The following is a 24,220-nucleotide window of genomic DNA, read 5'->3' as shown; positions in this document are numbered from 1 at the left end:
TGACATCAAGATCTGAGCTGAGATCAAGAGTTGGTTGCTTAACTGACTTAGCAACCCCAGAGTCCCCAAATTTTGTTGCCTTTTATTTAGTGTTTCTATTTGCAAACTTTAACCCTTTTTGTACTACAGCTTCATTGTTCCAACTCACAGTGTTTGTCACTCTCTTGTATTTGTCCTTAGTAAAATGTCACACATTTTTTGCAAACTTTTTTTTTTTTTTTTTAAGTAGTCTCCATGTCTAGTATGGAGCCCAATGTGGGGCTTATACTGAGATCAAGAACTGCTTAACCGAGTGAGCCACCCAGGTGCCCCTACCAACTTTTTTTTTTTTTTTAAGATTTAATTAATTTATTTGACAGAGAGACCATGAGAGAGGTAATACAAGCAGGAAGTGTGGGAAAAGGAGCTGCAGGCTTCTTGCTGAGCAGGGAGCCCGATGCGGGAATCCATCCCAGGACCCCGGGACCACGACCTAAGCCGAAGGCAGACACTTAACGTCTGAGCCACCCAGGCGCCCTGCCCCTACCAACTTTTAAATGGTACAGGTGTATACTTGTTTAGAGTTTAGGGATGAGGCAAAAGTTACATCTTGCATACCAACTCTGATTAGTACTGACAGGAGTATTATACTGACAAACTGAAGGCCCTCCCTAGGCTCAAAGGGTATGAGTCTGCATGTAGTTGGGCGATGTATGTGTGTAGTATTGGCAAGCATTTGCCTGTGACTTCCTTCTTTTGGTATTAGCACCTGTTGTGGTTATAGTTTGTTGCATTTGAAACAGTCTTCTTCATTTGTAGAATTATCCTACAGAGAAATTGGGTCCATTTCCTATGAATTCTTTGATATTTACTGCTTTGAAAATCCAGTGTATGTATTTATGTTCAAGTCACTTTCCTCTTAGCTGTTATTAAAACCAATAAGTCTAGGCTGGGTTGTACTGTAATAACAACCCCCAGACTTAAGGGATTTAACACAACAATGTTTAATTTGTGTTCACTGTGGGTTAGCTGGGAGCTTTGCCCCATGTTGTCCTCTTTCTGAGACTAGGTTTAGCAGAGAAGGCTGCATTTTGAGTGTTATCATTCATCATAGCAGAAGAAAAATGTGTTGTGGGTCATGAGAATATATTGACTAGGAAGAACTGCCAGAAGTTATGTATGTCACTGCACATTTCATTGGCCAAATCAAGTCATGGCTATACCTATTTCAAGGAATTGGGGAAGTATAATCTTAACATGTGTAGAGAACTAGAAGCATTTGAACAGTCCACCCTTTTTGTGAACAGATATTCTCCTTCTTACCTGTACTTCATCCTTGGCCCTTCCCAGTGGACATAACCCCCAAATCCCATCCAGTCACTATATCAAGTTCAAAGTCCGGGATCTCTGACTAATGCCCAGTAGTGCTAATCTCTAACCAGTCTAGACATTATAAGTTATCTGTTTCCCACTTCCAGTTGAATACATAGGGTAGCGTAGGGAGAGATACGAATAAGTGTTCCGATTTGGAGAGGGGAGGAATGGAAGACACATAGCAGACTTGAGACTATAGGAATTCTGAAATCTCACTGGGCAGATATTGCCAGGGTTCTTCTTCTGTTCACTGGGTTCTCCAGGTCATTGCTTTTCAAACTGTGTGTCATGAATGACTAGGGTTGGGTTTTTTTTTTTAAATTCTTAATAATTCAAAATCTAAATTTGTATTTTTGTTAACTACAATAAAAATGAATTACAACAAAAATGGAATGAAAACACTTATCAAATGACAAGCCCAATTTTAAAATTTTTAGATTCAGCAGACAGAAAATTACTGTGTAAAATGGGTTATAACAGCTTTTTGACATCTACACTCAATGTCTGTGTTTGTCTCATTATTATAGACCCAGTAACAAACAGTTGCTATTCTGGCACATGCCCTAGGGCATAGTTCTCCATGGTCCTTGGCTTTACTCTGCAGGAGGTCCTTCCATTTTTATTATCTTTGGCCACATCTGAAGTTTATTTTGGAGAATATGGCCTCTTTCCATAGCTGAGCAGTTTTGTCAGCTTGCTTCCTGGTGATAGAAGGGTGGGTGCTAAAGAACTAAGTTTTAAACAGTTAGTCTCTTGGATGGTGGTGGTTCTTTGAGTACCTTTATTTGAACACCTTGTTAAACATAACCACCTACAGTCTTGGTGGGAATGCAAGCTGGTGCAGCCACTCTGGAAAACAGCATAGAGGTTCCTCAAAACTTTGAAAATAGAGCTACCCTATGACCCAGCAATTGCACTACTGGGTATTTACCCCAAAGATACAAATGTAGTGATCTGAAGGGGTACGTGCACCCAAATGTTTATAGCAGCAATGTCCACAAGAGCCAAACTATGGAAAGAACCTAGATGTCTGTCAACAGATGAATGGATAAAAAGGATATGGTATCTATATATACAGTGGAATACTATGCAGCCATCAAAAGAAATGAACTCTTGCCATTTGCAATGACGTGGATGGAACTAGAGGGTATTCTGCTGAGTGAAATAAGGTCAATCAGAGAAAGACCATTATCATATGATCTCCCTGATGTGAGGAAGTTGAGAGGCAAAGTGGGGGGCTTGGGGGTTAGGGAAGGAAAAAATGAAACAAGATGGGATCAGGAGGGAGACAAACCATAAGAGACTCAATCTCACAAAACAAACTGAGGGTTGCTTTGGTGAGTTGGTGGGGGAGAAAGTGGTTGGGTTATGGACACTGGGGAAGGTAGGTGCTATGGCGAGTGCTGTGAAGTGTGTAAACCTGGCGATTCACAGACCTGTACCCCTGGAGCTAATAATACATTATATGTTAATAAAAAAAAAATAACCAACAGCAACTATCACCCAGTGCTCATCTTCTGTCTACCAGCCTCTTCTGTTAGGGCCATATATAAGTTCATTAGCCACACAAGCCTAGGTACATGCTCATTATAAATTCATTAGGTGCGTGTCACCTCCAAGTTATTGTAGTGACTGTTTTGTCAAATGTTTTGTCACTCCTTAATATGGATTGCTAAGCTCTGGTCTCTGATGAAAGTTTCCCTGATTAGGCCCCAAATAGTCCTTGCTCCTTGGCCTCTGAGCCAGTGTTTTGGGGTTCCTGTTAAGGTAGCACCTCATTCTAGTTTGTATACCAGTGAAGATAAACTAGATTATGCTGCCATAATAACCCCTCAAAGCTCAGTGGCTTCTGACAATAAGGTTTATTTCCTCCTGTGCCACACACTCTTTGTGTCATAGTGAGGGTTCTCTGTGTTGTGCTCATACTGGGACTCACGCTGAGGAATAGCCACCAGCTGAGCATCTTTGATGACTGTAAGAGAAGAAAATAACTCCTGCCCTACCCCACACTAGCTGTTAAACTGTTGCCTGAATGAGACTTCTGCTTACATTTCATTGGCCAGAGTAAGTCACCTGGCAGCCACAACCAATTCACTAGAGGTGGAAAGTGCAAGAAGTTAAGTGTAATCCTACATTCTACAGGAGAACAGAACTATTTACCCCATACCAACAAATTACTACACCAAAGTACCAAGGTTACATTCCTCCCAAGGTACTCATTTCTTTGTTGATGTTTAGTTTGTTTTTTAACTTTTTTAAAAATAGTATTTATTTATTTATTTTTGTGGGGAGTGGGGAGAAGCAGACTTCTCGCTGAGCAGGGAGCTGGGTGTGGGACTTGATCCCAGGACCTCGAGATCATGACCTGAGCCAAAGGAGGATGGGTGCTTAACTGACTGAGCCACCCAGGCACCTAATGTTTAGATTTTGAATAATTAAGTATTGTTTTCTGTTTCATTTTCTAATTATTGGAGAAAAAGAGTCACCGAGTACCTTCTGTATTTTTGTTTTTACTCTGTTCTCACTAGTATTCTTATTCCCTCCCTCTTCCCCATTCATACTTCCCTTCTCTTTAAAGATATTTTTATATGGAGAACATGTCTCTGGGCAAATGCATTTTTATTTTACATGCATGTGAAATGAACATTCTTCTGTAGCCCCACAGGGATAAGTTGGAGTAATAGGAGTAGGAGCTATGGAAAATGTGATTCCATACAAGTAATAACTTTAATGTTTAATTTTCATTTGTATTATTTTAATGCCAGTGTAATCAACCTACAGTGTTGTATTAGTTTCAGGTATACAATATAGCAGTTCAACAATTCCATATATTACTCAGTGCTCATAAAGAGAAGTATACTCTTTTTTTTTTTTTAAGATTTATTTATTTATTTTAAAGAGCGCCTGCGCATCTGAGCTCAGCGAGGGGCAGAGGGAGAGGAAGAATCCTTAAGCATTTTACCTGCTTTGCGTGGGGCACATCCCAAGTCTTGATATCAGGACCCTGAGATCATAACGTGAAACAAAACCAAGAGTTGGTTGCTCAACCAACATCCCAAGTCTTGATATCAGGACCCTGAGATCATAACGTGAAACCAAACCAAGAGTTGGCGCTCAACCAACTGATCTACCCAGGTGCCCCAAGAGAAGTGTACTCTTAATCCCTTTCACCTGTTTTATCCATCCCCCCTCAACCCACCTCTCCTCTGGTAACCTTCTGTTCTCTACAGTTAAGAGTCTGGTTTTTGGTTTGTGTGTCTCTTTTTTTCTGCATTTGTTTTATTTAATTTCCACATTTGAATGAAATCATATGGTATTTGTCTTTCTCTTACTTATTTCACTTAGCATTATACCTTCTAGATCCATCCATGTTGTTGCAAATGGCAGGATTTCATTCTTTTTTATGGCTGAATAATATTCTAATGTATATATACTATATCTTCTTTATTCTTTTACCTAGTTGTGGACACTTAGGCTGCTTCCATAGTTTGGCTATTGCCAAGTAATGCTGCAATAAACATAAATGTATATGAATCTTTTTGAATTAGTGTTTTTATATTCTTTGGGTAAATACCCAGTAGTGCAATTACTGGGTCATAGGGTAGTTATATTTTGGGGGGTACTTCCATACTGTTTTCCACAGTGGCTATACCAGTTTGCTCCCATCAACAGTGCATGAGGGTTCCGTTTTATCCACATCTTCGCCAATGCTTGTTGTTTCTTGAACTTTTGATTTTAGCCCTCTGGTAGAGGCCAGGTGCTATCTCATTGTGGTTTTGATTTGCATTTTCCTGACAATGAGTGATGTTGAGCATATTTTCTTGGGTCTGTTGGTCATCTGTATATCATCTTTGGGTAAATTTCTGTTTTTGTCTTCTGTCCATTTTTAAATTGGATTACTTTTTTTTTTTTTGATGTTGAGTTGTTTAAGTTCTTTGTGTATTTTGGATACTAACACTTCTTTGGATATGTTGTAAGTAGATATCTTCACCTATTGAATAGATTGTTTTTTGGTTTTGTTGGTTGTTTTCTTTGCTGTGCAGAACTTTTTGTTTTGACGTAGTCTAAATAGGATGACTTTAACTTTTAAAATCAATATGAGAAGGTACACTATTTAAAGAGTTAGATGGTTCTATGTAAGACTTCAGAAATCCCCTTGTTATCGTCCTCCTCCAATTTCTTATTCCTTAGGGGCAGTTTTTTAAATTGCTCCCTGTTTCTTATGGCATCGATCTTCCTATTTCTAATAAACTTGGCTTTTGGTGTTGTGAAAGTGAAGATTTAGCTCTTTTATTCCTTTTCCCACCGTGACTTTGTGTTTCCTTACTTTCTGTCTCCTCATCCTCTGAACTGTGGTTGTCTTAAATTTAGTTAAATCATTATTCAATGTTTATTTTTCTTAAAATTTATTTATTTATTCAGTGTTTATTTTATTATAATCATGTAAGCTATTTCTGGCTGACCTGTGCAATATTCTCTGCTCTAAGTAATTTCTTGAAGAATCAAATTTATCAAAGATGGAACAAACTGCAAAGGTTTTAGTTACTAATGAGTTCCTATCCTTCAAAGTATGTATGTAAGAATAATCACCAACACCTCTAATTGATGAAATGCATAGTACTTTCACATCTATAATTTCATTCGTCCAATGAACTGGTGTGGGAAAGTATTGTAGCACCGACTGTGCAGTTAGACCTTTTGCTGCTACAAAATTCATTCTATGGGAAAAGAATCCTATGTTAACCCTACTGTCCAACTAGTGTTAAAATAACTGCATTGTAACCACAAGCCCAGGAAAAATTATATTTATACTTGAATTGTTCGAGTGTACTTTTATTTAAAAGTTTTATCTTTTCATTAGGTTTTAGTTATTTTGTATAGTAATAAATGTTATATACTTATTATCTTAGCCTCAGGATGCATACATTTCCCATCCCCCCATAAAGAAAATATTGAATGACCTATTTTAAACCATTGCCATTAATATAATTGGCTTTAAAATACACTGGTTTAAAATGACTGTAATATGTAATCAGTGTTAATATCAAGGATACCCCTTAATTATATCATTAAACTTACTTTTTTATATGCCTCCTCACAGTCCTCACTCATTCTACTTGAATTTTTGAACTCTTGTTCATTATTAAATATCAGCTCTAATGAATTGATATAAATTAGCTCTAATGAAAATAATGTTAAGAAGAAATTGATGAGGGTAGGGAAGGAAGGAAGAAAACAAAAATGAAACAAGATGGGATTGGGAGGAAGACAAACCATGAGAGACTCTTAATCTCACAAAACAAACTGGAGGCTGCTGGGGGGAAGGGGCTGTGGAGAGGGTGGTTGGGTTATGGACATTGGAGAAAGTAGGTGATATGGTGAGTGCTGTGAAATGTGTAAGCCTGATGATTCACAGACATATACCCCTGGGGCAAATAATAATTATATGTTAATAAAAATAATTAATAAAAGAAGTAATTAAGTAATTAGTTCCTATTTTTTTTAAAAGAATAGCTGGTTTTTAAAAATTTATTTTTTTAAATTTAAATTCAATTAATTAATATATAATGTACTATTTGTTTCAGGGGTACAGGTCTGTGATTCATCAGTCTTATCTAATACCCAGTGCTCATTACAACTCATACCCTCCCCAATGTCCATCACCCAGTTACCCCATTCGTCTACCTCCTCCCCTCCAGCAACCCTCAGTTTTTTTCCTAAGATTAAGAGTCTCTTATGGTTTGTCTCCCTCTCTGGTTTTGTCTTGTTTCAATTTTTTCTCTCTTCTCCTATTATTTGCAGCCATCAAAAAAAAAAAAAAAAAAAGAAATCTTGTCATATGCAACAACATGGATGGAACTAGAGGGTATTATGCTAAGTGAAATAAGTCAATCAGAGAAAGACAATTACCATATGACCTCACTGATAGGTGGAATTTAAGAAACAAGATATAGGATCATAGGAATACCTGCTTCTTAAGGAGAGAAGTTACATGCTTACTGATAAGATTAAAAGAGCAAAGTAGGGATGCCTGGGTGGCTCAGTTAGTTGATCATCTGCCTTTGGCTCAGGTTATCATCCTAGAGTTCTAGCTCCTTGCTCAGTGGGGAGCCTTTGTTTCCCTCTGCGTGCAACTTCTTAGCTTGTAGCTTGTGCATGCTACCCCCAACCCCTGACAAATAAATAAGTAAAATCTTAAAAAAAAAAAAAAAAAAAAAAAAAAAAAATGAAGTAAATACCCAGTTTAGTATAATTTTCACTAAATTTTTCATTCTTCTATCATTTTATTCTTTACTGAGAAAGCATACCCCTCTCCTTATGTTTGAAATTTAAAAAAAATTAAAATTTTCACCTATGCTTGTGGGTGTATATTACCTCCTAGAAGTATGATATATTTTCCCAAACTATCTTCTTTTAAATTTAGGTAGTATAGATCATCAGTAGAAAAACTTCCTGAAAGAAGAAATTGTTCAAGAGAGATTTGAAGGTAGCAAAACGGAAGAGGAAGAATTGACAACAGATGCAGAGGATAGCATGGAAGTAAGTACAGCATGAAGGAAGATGAAAGGAGGATGTCTAAAACAAATCTGAGTTCAGAAGATAGAGTTGAATTAAAATATGGGTTGGAAAAGATGCTTGAATTTCTAAGCTATATAAATAAGTCTAAGTCATGTATTAAAAGTATATTTAGAAGAAATGTCCTTTTAAGAGTTTTTATAGCTGTCTTCTAGGGAACATAAAATAAAAAGAATGTGGACATAGTAGATGTAGATTTTGGATGTCTCACTCCCATTTAATGGTACTAAATAACGGTATTGATTGTAAGTCTGTTCTAGGTAGAGAAAGATAAAATACCTAATTTAAAACAAGGATTAAACAATGTTTGAGAATTAATTTTAGAACCCGTAAAAATGACAATTAGCTTAACATCCTTTAGTAAATATCTATTAAACTCAAAATATTTCATATTGAATTTTCTAGATATCTTTGATATCTTTTGCAAGTATCAAAAATCAATAGTATTATTAAATCAATGTCATTTTATACCATCCCTCTCAAATATTTACTAGAAGGAAATAGGAAAGTACTGGCAAGATCAAATATATAAGTAATGCCTTATATTATTCTTTTTGCAGATTTTACTTCATTCATTTGTTTAACAAATTTATTCAGCAAAACTTTGTTGAACACCTGCTCTTGCTAGATATTACCCTAGGCAACAGAACCGCAACACTGAAAAAAACAGACAAAAACCTTCTGCCCATGTACAACTACAGCTGATGATGTCTTCCAGTTTCAATTTATTTAGAGTGGGCATCTCTTTTGTCATGATGTGCATTTTTTGTAAGTCAGCAGTAGGCTCTCTATCAGAACTGAGTCCTCAGAAATATTTCAGTACATTACAACCAGGAAAAGCCTCCTTAGCTTATTTTTGTCAAGCTGGTAAGTATTTTTTATATTCTACATGATTTTTGTGATGTTTCTATTGCTGTTTAATTAATATTCTCAGTGGGATTAGTATTATGTGCCATTAAGCTGCTACTAAATTATGCCTGCCTGAGTTTAAATCCCGATTTTGCCACTGTATGATTTTGATCAAGTCACCTAGCCTCTCTGTGTTTTTGTTATATCTTTAATGAGGAAATAATAGTTTATAAATTTGTTGTAAGGATTAAATGAATTTACTTATGTGACTAGTCCATAGTAAATACTAGATAAGAATTAGCGATTAGTAGAATTACATCTGAATTTCATCTAGTCATTTCTGAAAGTATACTTTTTGGTATTTTTAGTGAACAAATAAAAGTGTTTTAAAACTTTAAATGATATATTAGTAACACTTTTGTTTTATACCTTGTTTTAGCTGTACCATTAATTACACTGATAACCAGTTGAACATAACTAAAAATTGTAATGGTCTCATTAAGTCTTTATCCCTGAAAAAAAAACTATTCTTGGAATTAGTAAGTGGAACGAATCCACATTTCTGTTGGTTCTCTTCTAATTGTCATTTGAAAATGATATTTAAAATTATTTTGAGGGGCGCCTGGGTGGCTCAGTCAGTTAAGTGTTGGATTCTTGATTTCAGCTCAGGTCATGATCTCAGGGTGGTGAGATTGAACCCCACAATGGGCTCTGTGCTGGATGTGGAGCCTGCTTGAGATTCTCTTCCTCTCCTGCTGCCCCTCCCCCTCACTTGCATGCATGCTCTCTCTCTTTCTCTCATTAAAAAAAAAGCTTTAAAATTGTTTTGAAAGTTTTGTACATGTATCCATGTGTGTTGTGTATGTGGTATTAAACTTGGAAAAATAATGTCAATTAATTTAGCTTTAAATTAAAAAAAAATTTTTTTTAAAGATTTTTTATTTATTTATTTGACAGCGAGACCACAAGTAGGCAGAGAGCAGGCAGAGAGAGACGGGGAAGCAGGCTCCCTGCTGAGCAGAGAGCCTGATGCAGGGCTTGACCAGGACCCTGAGATCATGACCTGAGCTGAAGGCAGAGGCTTAACCCACTGAGCCACCTAGGTACTCCTAGATTAAATATTTATTCTATTCTTGTTTTATAATTTTTTTTAAAGATTTTATTTATTTATTTGACAGAGAAAGATCACAAGTAGGCAGAGAGGCAGGCAGAGAGAGAGAGAGGAAGGAATCAGGCTCCCTGCTGAGCAGAGAGCCCGATAAGGGGCTTGATCCCAGGAGTCTGGGATCATGACCTGAGTAGAAGGCAGAGGCTTTAACCCACTGAGCCACCCAGGCGCCCCTTGTTTTAGAAATTTAAAAAATGTACTTACAAAGTTAAAATATATCATAAAATCATTAGAAATATGAATGATGAGGCAATAGGAAATAAGGGTATAAAAATATATAACTAGGTATGTTTACTTGATTATTTGTTGTTTTGTATACTTTTAGGGCATACTGATCTGTTTCTTCTTTAGTGTGAAGCTTTCAGGTTTAGCTTTAAAAATTCATCTTTTCTAAGGAGCAAGCCATAAAATATTCATTAAACATTTCTTATTTTTAGATTCTCCAAGAAACTCTGTATTTCTTGAACAACTGAATGAGGCTGTTAAACCTCTCCAGGACTATGGAATTTCAGTTGCAAAGGTAGGAAGACATTTTTTGTTACTAAATTATTAGTGACAGACACTTTACAATTATATGACTTAAGGCTGAGTATCTAAGTATACTTATGTTTCACACCTTTTTCCAGACTGGAAAAATTTTTTTCCTACCGTTTTATGTATGAAAAAACAGAAGCACTGAAAGATAGTTCCAGGTTATTGTGTAAATTAATACATGAAGAAAAAAAGCTGTTCAGAATTCTTTGGCTTAGAATTTAATTTATTTTGTAAACTGTTTTATTGAGGCCATGGTTCAGTTTTCAGTCTTATAGTTAGGCTTTGTTGTTTTGTTTTGCCTGACAAATATATTATAATAGATCTTTATATTCAATTATTTATTAAATTTCAGTTTATTAGCTCAGTTTATGACCACAAACTGAGGTACAAAAATTGAAGCAATTGTTTGCTTTTCTAGTCTTCTGAGTCTTTATAATTACTTATGTTTCAATTTTCCCTTTATTTTTAGAATAAAGTCAAACACTCTAACTTGAAATGATATATTTAATTTTTTTCTCAAAAAAGTGTTTAAACTTGTCATTGAGTATATGGAAAATTTCCACATGTGTCATAGATTAGATAGCTCCATGAGCTTTTCATTTAATCTTGGAATTTGTACCTCAGAAAATTGAATGATTAAAACCCAGTGATTATTGAATTCTCTCAGATTAGTGTCTACCTAACTTTCTGTGTACATTTATTCTTTCTTAGTTCATTAGCCTTCTACCTTTGAGAGATGGTCACTGTCCCACTTGGTCCCTATAGCTAGAGTTCCCAGGGCAGGAAGCATAGAAAGGTTAACTAATTTTGGCTATTAAAGGGAAACTCTTTCCTCTACCCAGAGAATACTTTTGACATCAAATGTGTGAATTTTCCCACACCAATCAGTTCTGTCACTAGCCGCCCACTTAGCCCAGATCTTACAGGTTAAGGGCTCAGTTCTATAAGACTGCTTTCCCCCTGCCAGCTTTAGATGCCAGTCCCAAGGAGTGGATTCCCAGGTTACCTACAACTTCTGCCTGACTTGGCTACAAATTGGGGGCTTTGATAATTTGCTGTAATGGCTCTCAGGATTAAGGGAAAACACTTTGTTTTCTAGTACTGGTTTATTATAAATGATGGAGCCCTGGAACAGCCCAATAGATGAGCTGCATAGAGCGAGGTCTGGATGTCTTGAGCACAGGAGCTTTTAGATAGATTTTTTTTTTAGGAGTCTTTTAGATAGATATGTGACTAAGATCCGGTCTATTTCCTTGGAGAATTTAGATCCTATATAGGGGAGAAAAAATATATTTGCAAATCATTTCAGAAATTAGCAGAACACAATCATTGTAATAGTTACAAGTAAAATGCCATTTAGGTTTAAAGGAAGGGAAGCTCATACCTGATTATCAGGGCAGAAGGTCATGTGTGGTAGTAGGAAAGACTTGACAAAAAGTAGCATTTTGAGATTGTCTTTAAAAGTTAAGATTTCAGGAAGAAGATGCAGATGAAGGAAACAATAAATTATAAATTAGACTAAATGTTCCAGTTAAGACAAAGCTAGGTATGATAACCAAACCCTACTCTGTACTATTTAGAAATTCATCCTAAAATAAAGGCTTCAGACATCTTCAAGGTAAATGAAGGAAAAAGATGTATCATGTAAGTGATGATCAGAAGAAAGCTGGTGTAGCTATCTTACTATATCAAAGCAGGTTTTATTTATTTATTTATTTATTTTAAAGATTTTATTTATTTATTTGTCAGAGACAGAGGGAGAGAGAGCTAGCGAGCACAGGCAGACAAAGAGGCAGGCAGAGGCAGAGGGAGAAGCAGGCTCCCTGCCGAGCAAGGAGCCTGATGTGGGACTCGATCCCAGGACCCTGGGATCATGACCTGAGCCAAAGGCAGCTGCTTAACCAACTGAGCCACCTAGGCGTCCCATCAAAGCAGGTTTTAAAACAAAAAAACCTTTAGATCATCTTGACTCTTCTTTTTGTTGTAAACAATCCATCAATAAATCTTTAGGTTCTATTATTAAAACTTCTTAAATCTTCTCACATCCTACACTTTCACCACACCCTGCCCCATCTAAATCTTTTTCACTTCTCATCTGGGAAATTATAGTAGCCTTCTAATAATTGGTCTTTCTCCTTTAACTCTTGTCCCACTAAACTTTTCTCCACACATAATTCATATGTATCAGGTCACTTTGCTACCCCTTCCCATTAGATTAGGATAAAATAGAAACTTTCCCTTTTACTGACACTGGTTTCCTCTCTAATTTCATTTTTTGTCTCTTTACCTAGCTCAGTTTGTTCCTGAAACCTACAGGTCATTTTTTTGTTACTTGGACAAGCTAGAATTGTTTTTTTCCATAAGGCCTTTGCAAATATTTTCCCTGCTGTTTAGAACTTCTCTCTTCCATATATTTATATAATCATATGCATCGTTCCATTCCTTCTGTTCTTTGTGCAAAGGTCATTCCCTCCTGTAAGCCTTCCTTGGTTACCTATCTAAAATGTCCTGTCATACACTGTCCCCTTAGAATTTTTTTCTATATGGGACTTAACACTGCATATTAATTAGTTTTTAAAATCGTATCTACTTTTAGAATGTAAGTTCTAAAGATAAAGATTTTTATTTGGAACTTAACTGTACCCCTGGTGACTAGAAGACTGACTAACATACGGTACATACGGTAGGTGTTCATATATATGTTGAATGGGATGAATGGAAAAAAAAAAATCTATTGTCATAATATCAATCATCCCCTATACTCTGACTTGTAAAAATTCTTGCTAACATTCAGTTTTTTTGGGGGGGGTATTTTTTGGGGGGGTAGCTGTATTCTGACTTTTAATTCTAATTCTCTATTCCTAATACTTTTTTCTGAGGATCAGTTCTCCTTTTCTTGCTTTTGAAAATAAACATGGCTTCCCCACTTGTCATCCTGCTTCCTTTCAGACTCTGTTAAAATTAAATTGAGCAATGCACACACAGAGACACAGAAAACCCCGAACCCATTTAAAAAAAAAAACAAAACTTACAAAGTCTAAAATGAAATAACTTTTTCTTCCAGCCTTAGTTTAAGTTTTGTTAGCAGCTACTCCTTGCCCCATCTCGAAACCTCTTCATTCTCTTTATCTCTTTCCTCTCTCCTCTATCCCATGCTAAAAACACATGCCCAGTCTTCTCGCTAGATCTCCTTGCTGGATTGGTGAAAAATCTCTTGAACCTCTTCTGTCCTTCTTTGCTTTACTTCAGGTGCCAGTCATCTTTGCCCTGCACTGATGTGATACTCATTTAACCTGCCTCCTTATCTTTGCGCTCACTTGCCTTCCATTGTGTCTTCCTGTTGCTGCCAGGATTATCCTTATATTTTTCACACAGAGTCTAGATTATAAACTATCAAGGGCTGTTATGGCTGCTTTAATGTCATCAGTGATTAAGGTTCATTGTTTCTGTGGCACCATCCTCAGCAAGGGTTTCTCCTTTCAAGATGTTTTATGGTCCATGATTACTGCTGGTGCCCTAGCTGCCTTGTCTGTTTTTTGTCAGAAAGAAGTGGGAAAAGAGTGTAAGTCAGCTCCCTTTTAGGAACCATCTGGAATCCAATGCCAGTGACTTCAAACACTGTTCAGCCATCTGTACCTGTTGGGGAGTCTGGAAAAGTCTTTCATTGGGGCACTTGGGTTTAGGGAAGTTCTGTTAGTAAAACAAAAGAGAAGGATGGATTTTGGGTAAGAAACCAACAGTTTTTGTATTCCAGCTGTTGAGATGCTTTCATGCTCCCAACTTACCACTTACTTCTGCTTCTTGGCTTTTACTCATGATTTTTTGTCCTGTCTTAATTGTTTCTTTCCTTTTCTACCTGGTTACGTCCAACTTGTTCCATAAGGATGAGTTAAATGTAAATGCTTAAGTACAATTAAATAGAACTATTAGGTGTAGAAATAATTCCTTAGGGTTACCTCAAGCACTTGAATAAATGAGCAATTATAGGATACAAATCAGAAAGAAAAGTAAAATAAAAAATCTGACCTGAAGACAGACTGTACTGCTTAATTTTCCTTCTTGTTTCCCTAACCAAGAAACTTGACCTTTTGATATATACTCTAAACCTTAAATATAATCTTTTAAAGGTTAATTGTGTCAAAGAAGAATCATCAAGATACTGTGGAAAAGAGAAGGATTTGATGAAAGCATATTTATTCAGGTACAGTATTTTTTTGAGTGTGATAGGCAGATATAAAGCTATACTTCTAGAATGTTAAAATATACAAAATATCACTAAGTCAGAATAAAGTTGCATGCAGTAGGAGTCATATGAAGCTTAGCAAACAGTCTAAGCCATAGATTTTTTTTACCTGTGCTTCAGCTTTCTTATCTATAAAATGAGATAAAATAACTCTAAAACCTACCTCACTGGCTTGTTTTGAATATTTCATGAGAATTCTTATGTAAATTCCTACTATATAAGTGCCTAAAAAGTAATCATTTAACAAATTTAGTGTTTTGAGTAGATCTGTCAGGTCCATATTTGGGTGTGGAAGAAATGTATTTTTGAAAGATCTGCCAATGTCCCAGTTAAAGATTCCTCTCCACTTTGGTATGCTAGTCTCTCTGAGGTTTCTCAGAGTCTTTTCCCCACTATTTGGATTTGGCCTAAGAAGAGGGGACAGATTCTGTCTCCTCAGAGATCAACTGCTAAGGACACTTCTTTTTCTCTGCAACTTGTCTTCTTTCCCAGCCCATTTAGGGAATGTGTGTGTATATGACTGGGAAGTTGGTAGGAAGCCTTGTTGAGACTCATGTGTTTTTCCCAGTCTTTTTGCCTAGCCCAGGGTCTAAGCTCCTCAAAGTCAACGTATTTATTGAGTGTAAATATTCAATAAATATTTTTGTGTGTTTTATGGTCAGCATGCTGGTAGGGGAGAAACATGGGGTAATAGATAACATTCAGGCTCTGACATCAAAGAACTTACAACCTACTGTATTGGAAAGACAAGAAAAATGAATTCCAAGGGAATATTTCTGTAATACTTTTTGAAATTTTTTGTAGGGGCAACATCTTACTTAGAGAATTCCCTCCTGATACTCTGTTTGATGTGAATGCCATCGTTGCTCATGTTCTCTTGTAAGTATGGAGGTACCCATTCATTTGTTTATCTCTTGATTTCATTAGAGGCTACCACAATCCATTAAAATATTTTAGGGTTTTAACATTATATTTGTAGGCATTCATTTCACATATATTACTGGTCTATCTTCTCCCTATGTAGAAGATCTCAAATGTCTTGAATGGCAGAGGATACAAAAACATTTTTATGTAGGAAATAGGAGAGGACACAATCACATGGTGATAGTATTGCTTTTCCTTTTGAGTATAACTGTGGAGTAAGGTTTTTACCAGGTAAGAAGCTCATTTTGCTATTCTCACTGGGATTTTTAAAATGTCTGGCGTGCTCATCCCAGCCAGATTTTTCTGGAGTCTGTAGCTCTGTGCTTACTTGGTAGGTGCAGAAACAGTGCAGATAGTCCCAGCACACATCTTAGTGTTTACTGAGAGAGGGAGAGAGAGAGAATCTAAATTTAACTTCCCTGGCATGGAATCTTTACACCTAGGATTTAGGCCCACGAGGAGTCCATTCTTGTATTCTCCCCCTGAATGGAGTCTGGTTTCCTCCTCAGTGACACAGCTAGAAGCTACAACTTAATCAGGGATACAGGTTACATGGACTTTTCCAGTTTAATGTTATATTAGGACTGCTGGCACTTAGACCTTTGCTGACATTGAGTATCTTTGTTGTCTACTTGGCTACCCTATTCCTTCTCCTCTTGGACTGGATTCCCGTAAAAATGGGTGAAAGTTAAATGACAGGAAACTCAAAACTTATAGGTGAAAAGTTGTGGTTATCATTTTGAAAATGGACACTTTTAAATGTTCCAGTACCCATCATATATAAATGAAAAGATTTTAGAAATCCCTGCCAGTGATGGAGCCTAAGACCTGTAGACTAAGAAGCCAGTTGTAAAGAGTAAGTGGTGGCCTTTTGGAGAGGAATTCCAAAGAGCTGGTATGGCTTCTGTTCTCTAGGAATATAGTGTTTTGTTGCATAGACAGATACAGAAACAGGAAATATTAAGTAGTAAGTAAATTGGTAGCAACTTCTATGTATGAGGGAATAAGGATCCACAACACAGGGAAAAATTTCTTGTGTCTAGAATGAAGGTGGATATTTGTTAAGAAGGCTTCCTGGTGGAGGTGGCACTTGGGATGAATCTTAAAGGATAAGTGGGAGTTTGCTTGGCGAAAAAACAGAAGGTGGGGAGGCGGGGGAAACTGAGCAAAGGCATGGAGGTTAGAATACTTTGGGAGGGGGCAGTTTTTTTTTTTTAAATAAAATTTTAAAAAGATTTTTATTTTTTTGAGAGAGAGCAGGGGGAGAGGCAGAGGGAGAAGCAGACGCCCTGCTGAGCAGGGAGCCCGATATAGGGCTTGATCCCAGGACCCTGGGATCATGACCTGAGCCAAAGGCAGACACTTTTTGCTGACTGAGCAAACCCGGATGCCCTATGGAGGGGTGCAGTTTTTACTGCAGTATGAAATGTGAAACAGGAGAGGAGAGCAGAAAAGTAGGTATGGGGTTCAGATGAAAGGATCTTTGTTTACCATGTGAAGAAGTTGAGGCTTTGGAGTAGCCACTGAAGAGTGAGGAGTTTAGCTCCAAGCCAGAATCCTTGTGTGACCTATGAGTCATTACCATAGGCAATTACGGTCTTTGTCTGGCAGCTCTCATAGGGGAAAGGTGCCCTGCCCGCACCAGCCTGGCTGTGTGCCCAGTGCATTATTTTCTAAAAAAATTGAGATCTAGGACTCAGGCACCTAGGCCAGACATGCTCATATGTAACCTGTGTTTCTAGCCCAGGTGTCCCTATACAGAGGCCTCCTTATCAGGGACCTTGACTGAGGCACCTCCTAGGCACATTTGCTAAGACCTTCTTATCAGAGGTCTTTGGTTGAGGCACTTTCCTCCACTTGACTCAGTATCTTTCCGTGTCTGGCTCTTCCCCCTTCCTTTCCCCTTGGACCACAAGTCTATAGTCAAGAGCCTTTTGTTTGGGGCCCCTTGGAATGAGGTGCCCCCATGTATGTGACTGCATCCACCTGACCCTTGCCTAATGCTGGCCCATGGTGGTTGTGGCAAGGAATGGAGCCCTGTGGAACTGTGCCTCTCTATTGACCTCTGGCTTGCCTTCCTGTTACAGTGAGGGAATAAAGACTTGATTGTTACTTAAGTTGGGCTCACTGTCTTGATCACCTCAATGTTTGATTGCTCACTAGAGGGTTGTAGGCAGTATGTGATGTAATCAGATTAGTACCTTCGAGCTCTTTCTGGTGGACGTGAGACAGATTTGTGAAGTCCAAGCACACATAGAAAGCATTGTGTGTCTATTATACAACCTAGGGAGGTAAAATAGAGATAGCAAAGAGGGGATTTTCTTTTTAATGCTTAGGAGGTGAAGTTAACTGGATTTGCTAAGGGCTAATTTGGTAATAATCAGCAAGACTACAAACTCGAAGTTAATCCCTAATCTCTTCTTTTCTGTCTTTCCAATCTTACTGTACCCCAAATCCTCTCTGATTAACATCTGAAGTAGGCAAGGAAGAAGAACAGATTGACAGGGGAAGATATTTTAATAAGGGGAATGCCCATCAGACCTGAGTCTCCAGTAGGGACCTGTGGGAATTTGAACCACTGAGGAGTAGAGATGTAGGTGTAGTCAACATACAGGTTATTCAGGGAGCATTTGACACAACACCAACACTCATGGGAAGAAGAAACTGAGGCGGGGGGGAATGTAAATGTAGAATTGCAAAGAGGCAATGTCCTCATTTTAATTTAAAATGTAAGAAAAATGACATGTGGAATATAATATTTTACAAAAATTCTCTGTAGTGATATTTAGAATGTTGAAGAACTGTGCTAGATAATGTGCCATGTCATAGCTGCACCTTCCAAATAACCATAAGGAAAAAAATACCTTTCAATTTGACATTCTGCTTTAAGGTGCTAAAACCATCAGTTTGAAATATCCAGTGCCTGGCAAGCAGTTTCTCTCCTTAATGCCCATCACCCATTTAGCCCATCTCTGGCCCACCTCCCTCCATCAATCTTGTTTCTTCTCTATAGTTAAAGCTCTGTTCTGTGGTTTGCCTCTTCCCCACCCCACCCCCATGTTCATTTGATTCTTAAATTCTACATCTGCATGAGAACATATGGCATTTGTCTTTTTCTGACTGACTTATTTTGCTTAGCATGATACACTCTGGGTCCATCCACATTGTTGCATATAGCGAGATTTCATTCTTTTTGATGGCTGAGTGATATTCCATTATGTATATACATATATACACACACATACATGTACCACATCTTCTTTACTCATCAGTTGATGGACATTTGTGTTCTTTCCATAATTTGCTTGTTCTTAGTAATGCTGCCATAAACATTGGGGTGCATGTATCCCTTCAATTCAGTATTTTGTATCCTTTGGGTAAATATCTAGCAGTGCGAGAACTACACTGAATCCTAGGGTAGTTCTATTTTTAACTTTGTGAGGAACCTCCATACTCTTTTCCCGAGTGGCCACACCACTTGTTTCCTTTGTTGTTAATTTTAGGCATTCTGAGGTGGTATTTGATTGTAGTTTTGATTTGTATTTCCCTGATGATGAATGATGTTGAATAATCTGGATGTCTTCTTTAGAAAAATGTCTATTGATGTCTTCCACCCATTTCTTAACTAGGTTATTTGTTTTTTGGGTATTGAGTTTGTTCTTTATAGATTTTAGATATTAATTCTTTATCTGATATGTCATTTGCAAATATCTTCTCCCATTCCAAAGGCTACCTTTTTGTTTTATTGATTGTTTCCATTGTTGTGTAGAAACTTTTTATCTTGATGAAGTCCCAGTAGTTCATTTTTGCTTTTCTTTCCCTTACCTCCAGAGATGTATGTAGTAGGGAGTTGCTATGGTTGATGTCAAAGAGATAGTGCCTTTGTTCTCTAGGATTTTGATGCTTTCCTATCTCACATGTAGGTCTTTTGTCCACTTTGAATTTATTTTTGTGTATTGTATAAGAAAGTGGTCTAGTTTCATTCTTCTGCATGTTCCTATCCAGTTTTCCCAACACCATTTGTTGAAGAGACTGTCCTTTTTCCGTTGGATATTCTTTCCTGCTTTGTTGAAAATTAGCCTCCCTTACCCATTCGTTTAAAAAATTTTTTTTTTTTTTTAGATTTTTATTTAGTTATTTGAGAGAGAGACAGTGAGAGAGAGCATGAGTGAGGAGAAGGTCAGAGGGAGAAGCAGACTCCCCACGGAGCTGGGAGCCTGATGCGGGACTCAATCCCGGGACTCTGGGACTATGACCTGAGCTGAAGGCAGTTGCTTAACCAACTGAGCCACCCAGGTGCCCCCATTCATTCTTTAGTAGAATGTTCTTTAGCTTCAGTATATTTGTGGTCTTTCCAATTTTTTTCTTGTGGTTGTCTTCAAGTTTCATAGCATTGTGATTGGAAAATGTATGGTATGGTCTCCGTCTTTTTGTAGTATTTGAGGCCTGATTTGTGACCTAGTATGTGATCTATTTTGGAGAAGGTCCCATGTGCACTTGAAAAGAATGTGTATTCTGCTGCTCTGAGCTGAAGTGTTGTGAATATATCTGTTATTTTAAGTCCATGTGGTCCAGTGTATCATTCAAAGCCATATTTTTTTGTTGATTTTCTGCTTGGATTGTCTGTCCATTGATGTAAGTGGGGGGTGTTAAAGTCCCCTACTATTATTATTTTATTACTAATGCATTCCTGTATGTTTGTTATTAATTATATTATATATTTGGGTGCTCCCAAGTTGGGGGCATAAATATTTACCATTGTTAGATCTTCTTGTTGGATAGACCCCTTTATTATGATGTAGTGCCCTTTTTCCTCTCTTGTTATAGTCTCTTTAAAATCTAGCTTCTCTGATATTAGAATGGCTACTCTGACTTTCTTTTGACATCCATTTGCATGGTAAATATTTCAACATACCTTCACTTTCAATCTACAGGTGTCTTTAGGTCTAAAATGAGTCTCTTGTAGGCAGCATATATTGAAGGTTTTTTTTTTTTTTTAATCCATTCTGACATCCTGTGTCCTTTGGAGCTTTTAGTCCATTTATATTCAGAGTGATTTTTGATAGATATGAACTTAGTGCCATTTTATTACTTGTTTTGTTGTTGTTTCTGGAGATTTTTCTTTGTTCCTTTCTAGTCTTTGTCACTTTTGATCTTTCTTTCCCATTTAGAGAGTATCCTTTAATATTTCTTGAAGGCTAGACAAACTCCTTTTGTTTGTCTAGGAAGCTCTTTATCTCTCCTGTTCTGAATGACAGCCTTGCGCAATAGAGGATATGAAGAGCTTAAGAGCTGTATATTTTTCCCATTTAGCATGTTGAATATATCATGCCACTTTCTTCTTGCCTGCTGAGTTTCTGTGGAGAGATCTTTTGCTAACCTCATTCGCCTTCCCTTATTTGTTAGGGACTTCTTTTGTTTTGCTTCATTTAGTATTTTTTCCTTATCTCTAGATTTTGCAAATTTTACTATGATCTCTCTTGGTGTTGGCCTGATTTTGTTGATTTTGATGGGAGTTCTCTGTGCCTCCTGGATTTGGATAGCTGTTTCCTTTCCCAGACTGGAAAAGTTGTTAGCTGTAATTTCTTCAAATAAACCTTCTGCCCTCTTTTCCCAATTCTTCTGGGACTCCTATGATACAAATGTTATTATGCTTTATAGAATCACTGAGTTCCCTAGGTCTACATTGATGATCCAGTATTTTTCTTTCCTTCTTCAGCTTCATTATTTTCTATAATTTGTCTTCTATATCACTTATTTGTTCCTCTGCTTCTTCCATCCTTGTAGTCATTACATCCAGTCAGTTTTGCATCTTGGTTATTGCAGTTTTCATTTCAGCCTGACTACATTTTAGGTTTTTTATCTCTTGGATAAGGGTCTCCCTGCTGTCTTCTGTGCTTTTCTCAAGCCCAGCTAGTATCCTTATGATTGTTGCTTTACATTCTGGATCAGGAATATTACTTATATTTGTTTTCATTAGATCCTTGGCAGTGTGATCTTTTCTTATTCTTTCTTTTGGGATGTATTCCTCTGTCTTGGCATTTTGTATAGGTCTCTGTTTTCTTCTTTGTGTTAGGAAAGCCTGTTATGGGGGCACCTGGGTGGCACAGTTGGTTGAGTGTCTGCCTTTGGCTCCGGTCATGATCCCAGGGTCCTGGGATTGAACCCTACATTGGGCTTCCTGCTCAGCAAGGAACCTGCTTCTCCTTCTCTTGCTCAGCGGAGATCCTGCTTCTCCCTCTCTCTCTCTGCTGCTTCCTCTGCTTGTGTTCTCTCTGTGTCAGATAAATATATAAGGTATCAAAAAAAAAAAAAAAAAAAAAAAAGGAAAGAGAAGAAAGCCTGTTATCTTTCCTGCTCTTGAGAGTATTGGTTTTATGAAGTAGAGGTCCTGTACTGTCCAGGGCCTGGTGCTTCAGGAAGTGTGTCAGAGTGTATACTCTCATGCTGTGTGTTTTGGCCCCTCTTTCCTTCAGGTCAGTCCTCTTCAGAGTTTCTCCTTGCCTGCAGTGGCGAGTGTTTGAATCTTGGCCAGAGTGTGGCACGTTTTAACTAGTGTATTCCTGTCTTTTTTTTTTTTTAAAGGTTTTATTTATTTATTTGACGGATAGAGATCACAAATAGGCAGAGAGGTGGGCAGAGAGAGAGGAGGAAGGAGAGAGGAAGCTAAGCAGAGAACCCGATGCGGGTCTCGATTCCAGGACCCTGGGATCATGACCTGAGCCGAAGGCAGAGGCTTAAACCCACTGAGCCACCTAGGAACCCATTTTTTAAAAAAGATTTTATTTATTTATTTGACAGAGAGAGAGGTCAACAGTAGGCAGAGAGGCAGACAGAGACAGAGAGCAGGCTCCTCACTGAGCAGAGAGCCCGATGTGGGCCTTGATCCTGGAACACTGAGATCACGACCTGAGCTGAACGCAGAGGCTTAACCCACTGAACCACCCAGGCACCCTCCCCTCTGTTAAAAGAGACCTGATGCTATTTCCACTAGAGCTGAAGCTTTATAGAGCTTTATGTTTAGTAGATGTGGTATATGGAGGATGGAGGGTTGTGCTGGTCTTCTTGGAGAGGGTCCCACCACGCTGGTTCTTAGGCACGCTTGTCCAAGAAAGCAGCAGCAGCAACAGAACACAGGGGGCAAGGCTTGGTGTAAGCTGTTTAGCCTACCGTTGTTGGCATTGTGCTGCTTATTGAAATTAGTTTATGCTAGGTGGTGGGGGAGGGAAATGGGGCCAGCCCTTTCTCTTGCCCCTAGAGAGGGGAGTATATGCCTGCCACTGTCCAGGAAGTCCTCCTGGAAGGGCAAAGAATCTCCCCTCGTGTGTCCTAGGCATCCCTCAGATACCTGCCTTTACCCTGTCTTTGTCCAGCAGGGCTGCCCTCCTGATAGCACAGTGCACCTTGGGGTCTATCCCAGGCAGACTGGTTGTGTTTTAAAACTCCAAACTTTAAGGACCTGGCATGGTGGGGTCCTACACTGTCCTATAGGGCAGGGTCTCACTGTGCTGAGAGTGACACAGGTTTGTCCCAGAAGAGTAGTCGCACCAAAGTGCAGAGGTTTGGAGTTTGTTTGTAAACCGCAACAAAGAGCTGGTGTCCAGGTTAGCAGCCCTCAGCAGGTGTCTTTGCATCTATGCTGAGAGGTGGAGAGGGAAATAGTGCCTGCTGTCTCTTTAGTCCACCTCTCCCAGATGCGCTCCAAGAATGGGGAACTGCCTCTCCTAGTGAGTCCCAAAGAATCCTACGATCAACGTCTGCCTCCAGGCTATCTGCCTTCTTTCTCCACAGGAGAATTGTAGCCCCTGCCAGGATCCACACCAATCTTGCTGTGGACAGCTAAAACTCTAGTCTTTGAGCCCCACTGGTTGTCAAAAAATATCGAAAATCAGCTCCTCTCATTCTCCCTGTCAGGTGCTCTGGGGAAGTGTTTTCCATATGCAGTCCCCTGTGCATTCCTCTTTCCCTCTCTCCTTCCCTCCTCTGTGACCAGGGTTCCCGCCCTCTGCAGCACCCATGATCTATTTCTCCCCCAAACCACATCTCTGCACCTCCTACCTTCCATGATATGTCTTCTTCTCTCCCTCTAGATGTGCAGTTTGTTCTGTCAGTCTTCAGATCAATTTTGTCCTAAACAAACAGCTTGATTAAAGAGAAGAGTTAGTAAATCAAACCTAGGTTCTGCGACTTGTGAATTTCTGCCCATGGTACTGGGAATTCTCTCTGGGATATGATTATGAGTGTACAAGACAACACTACTAGTCTCTTACCCTTCCAATTTAGAGGATGAACTAGATATTTTTAAAAAGACTTTAATTTTTAGAGAGAGAGCATGAGCATAAACGGGGATTAGGGGCAGAGGGGGAAGGAGAGAGACAAGCAGACTCTGTGCTGAATGCAGAGCCTGATGTGTGGCTTGACCTCAAGACCCTGAGATCATGACCTGAACCAGAATCAAGAGTTGGATGCTCAGCTGACTGACTGTGCCATCCAGGTGCCCCTAGATTTTGTTTTTGTTTTGTTTTGTTTTAGAGCAGTATTAGATTTAGAGAAAATTGAGCGCATAGTGCAGA

General features: G+C 38.3%; 1 protein-coding gene across 4 annotated transcripts in view; it reads left to right on the top strand.

The window, feature by feature from the left end:
• The window catches only part of TXNDC16 (thioredoxin domain containing 16), a 112,039-nt gene that overhangs the window by 3,239 nt on the left and 84,580 nt on the right, over nucleotides 1-24,220 (top strand). For 2 of the 4 annotated variants that reach the window (XM_032344233.1, XM_032344231.1), the window contains exons 2-6: nucleotides 7,782-7,893; nucleotides 8,490-8,796; nucleotides 10,384-10,466; nucleotides 14,608-14,681; nucleotides 15,528-15,602. In XM_032344233.1, coding sequence (XP_032200124.1) covers nucleotides 8,634-8,796; nucleotides 10,384-10,466; nucleotides 14,608-14,681; nucleotides 15,528-15,602 — 395 coding nt within the window. In that variant the 5' untranslated portion in view covers nucleotides 7,782-7,893; nucleotides 8,490-8,633. Of the gene's footprint in view, nucleotides 1-7,777; nucleotides 7,894-8,489; nucleotides 8,797-10,383; nucleotides 10,467-14,607; nucleotides 14,682-15,527; nucleotides 15,603-24,220 lie in introns of all 4 variants that reach the window. The other 2 variants (XM_032344232.1, XM_032344235.1) reach the window with 2 other exon arrangements.

This window comes from Mustela erminea, chromosome 5 (assembly GCF_009829155.1).
Source record: "Mustela erminea isolate mMusErm1 chromosome 5, mMusErm1.Pri, whole genome shotgun sequence".
NCBI classification, from domain to species: Eukaryota; Metazoa; Chordata; class Mammalia; order Carnivora; family Mustelidae; genus Mustela; species Mustela erminea.
This window is presented reverse-complemented; position numbering and strand designations above follow the sequence as displayed.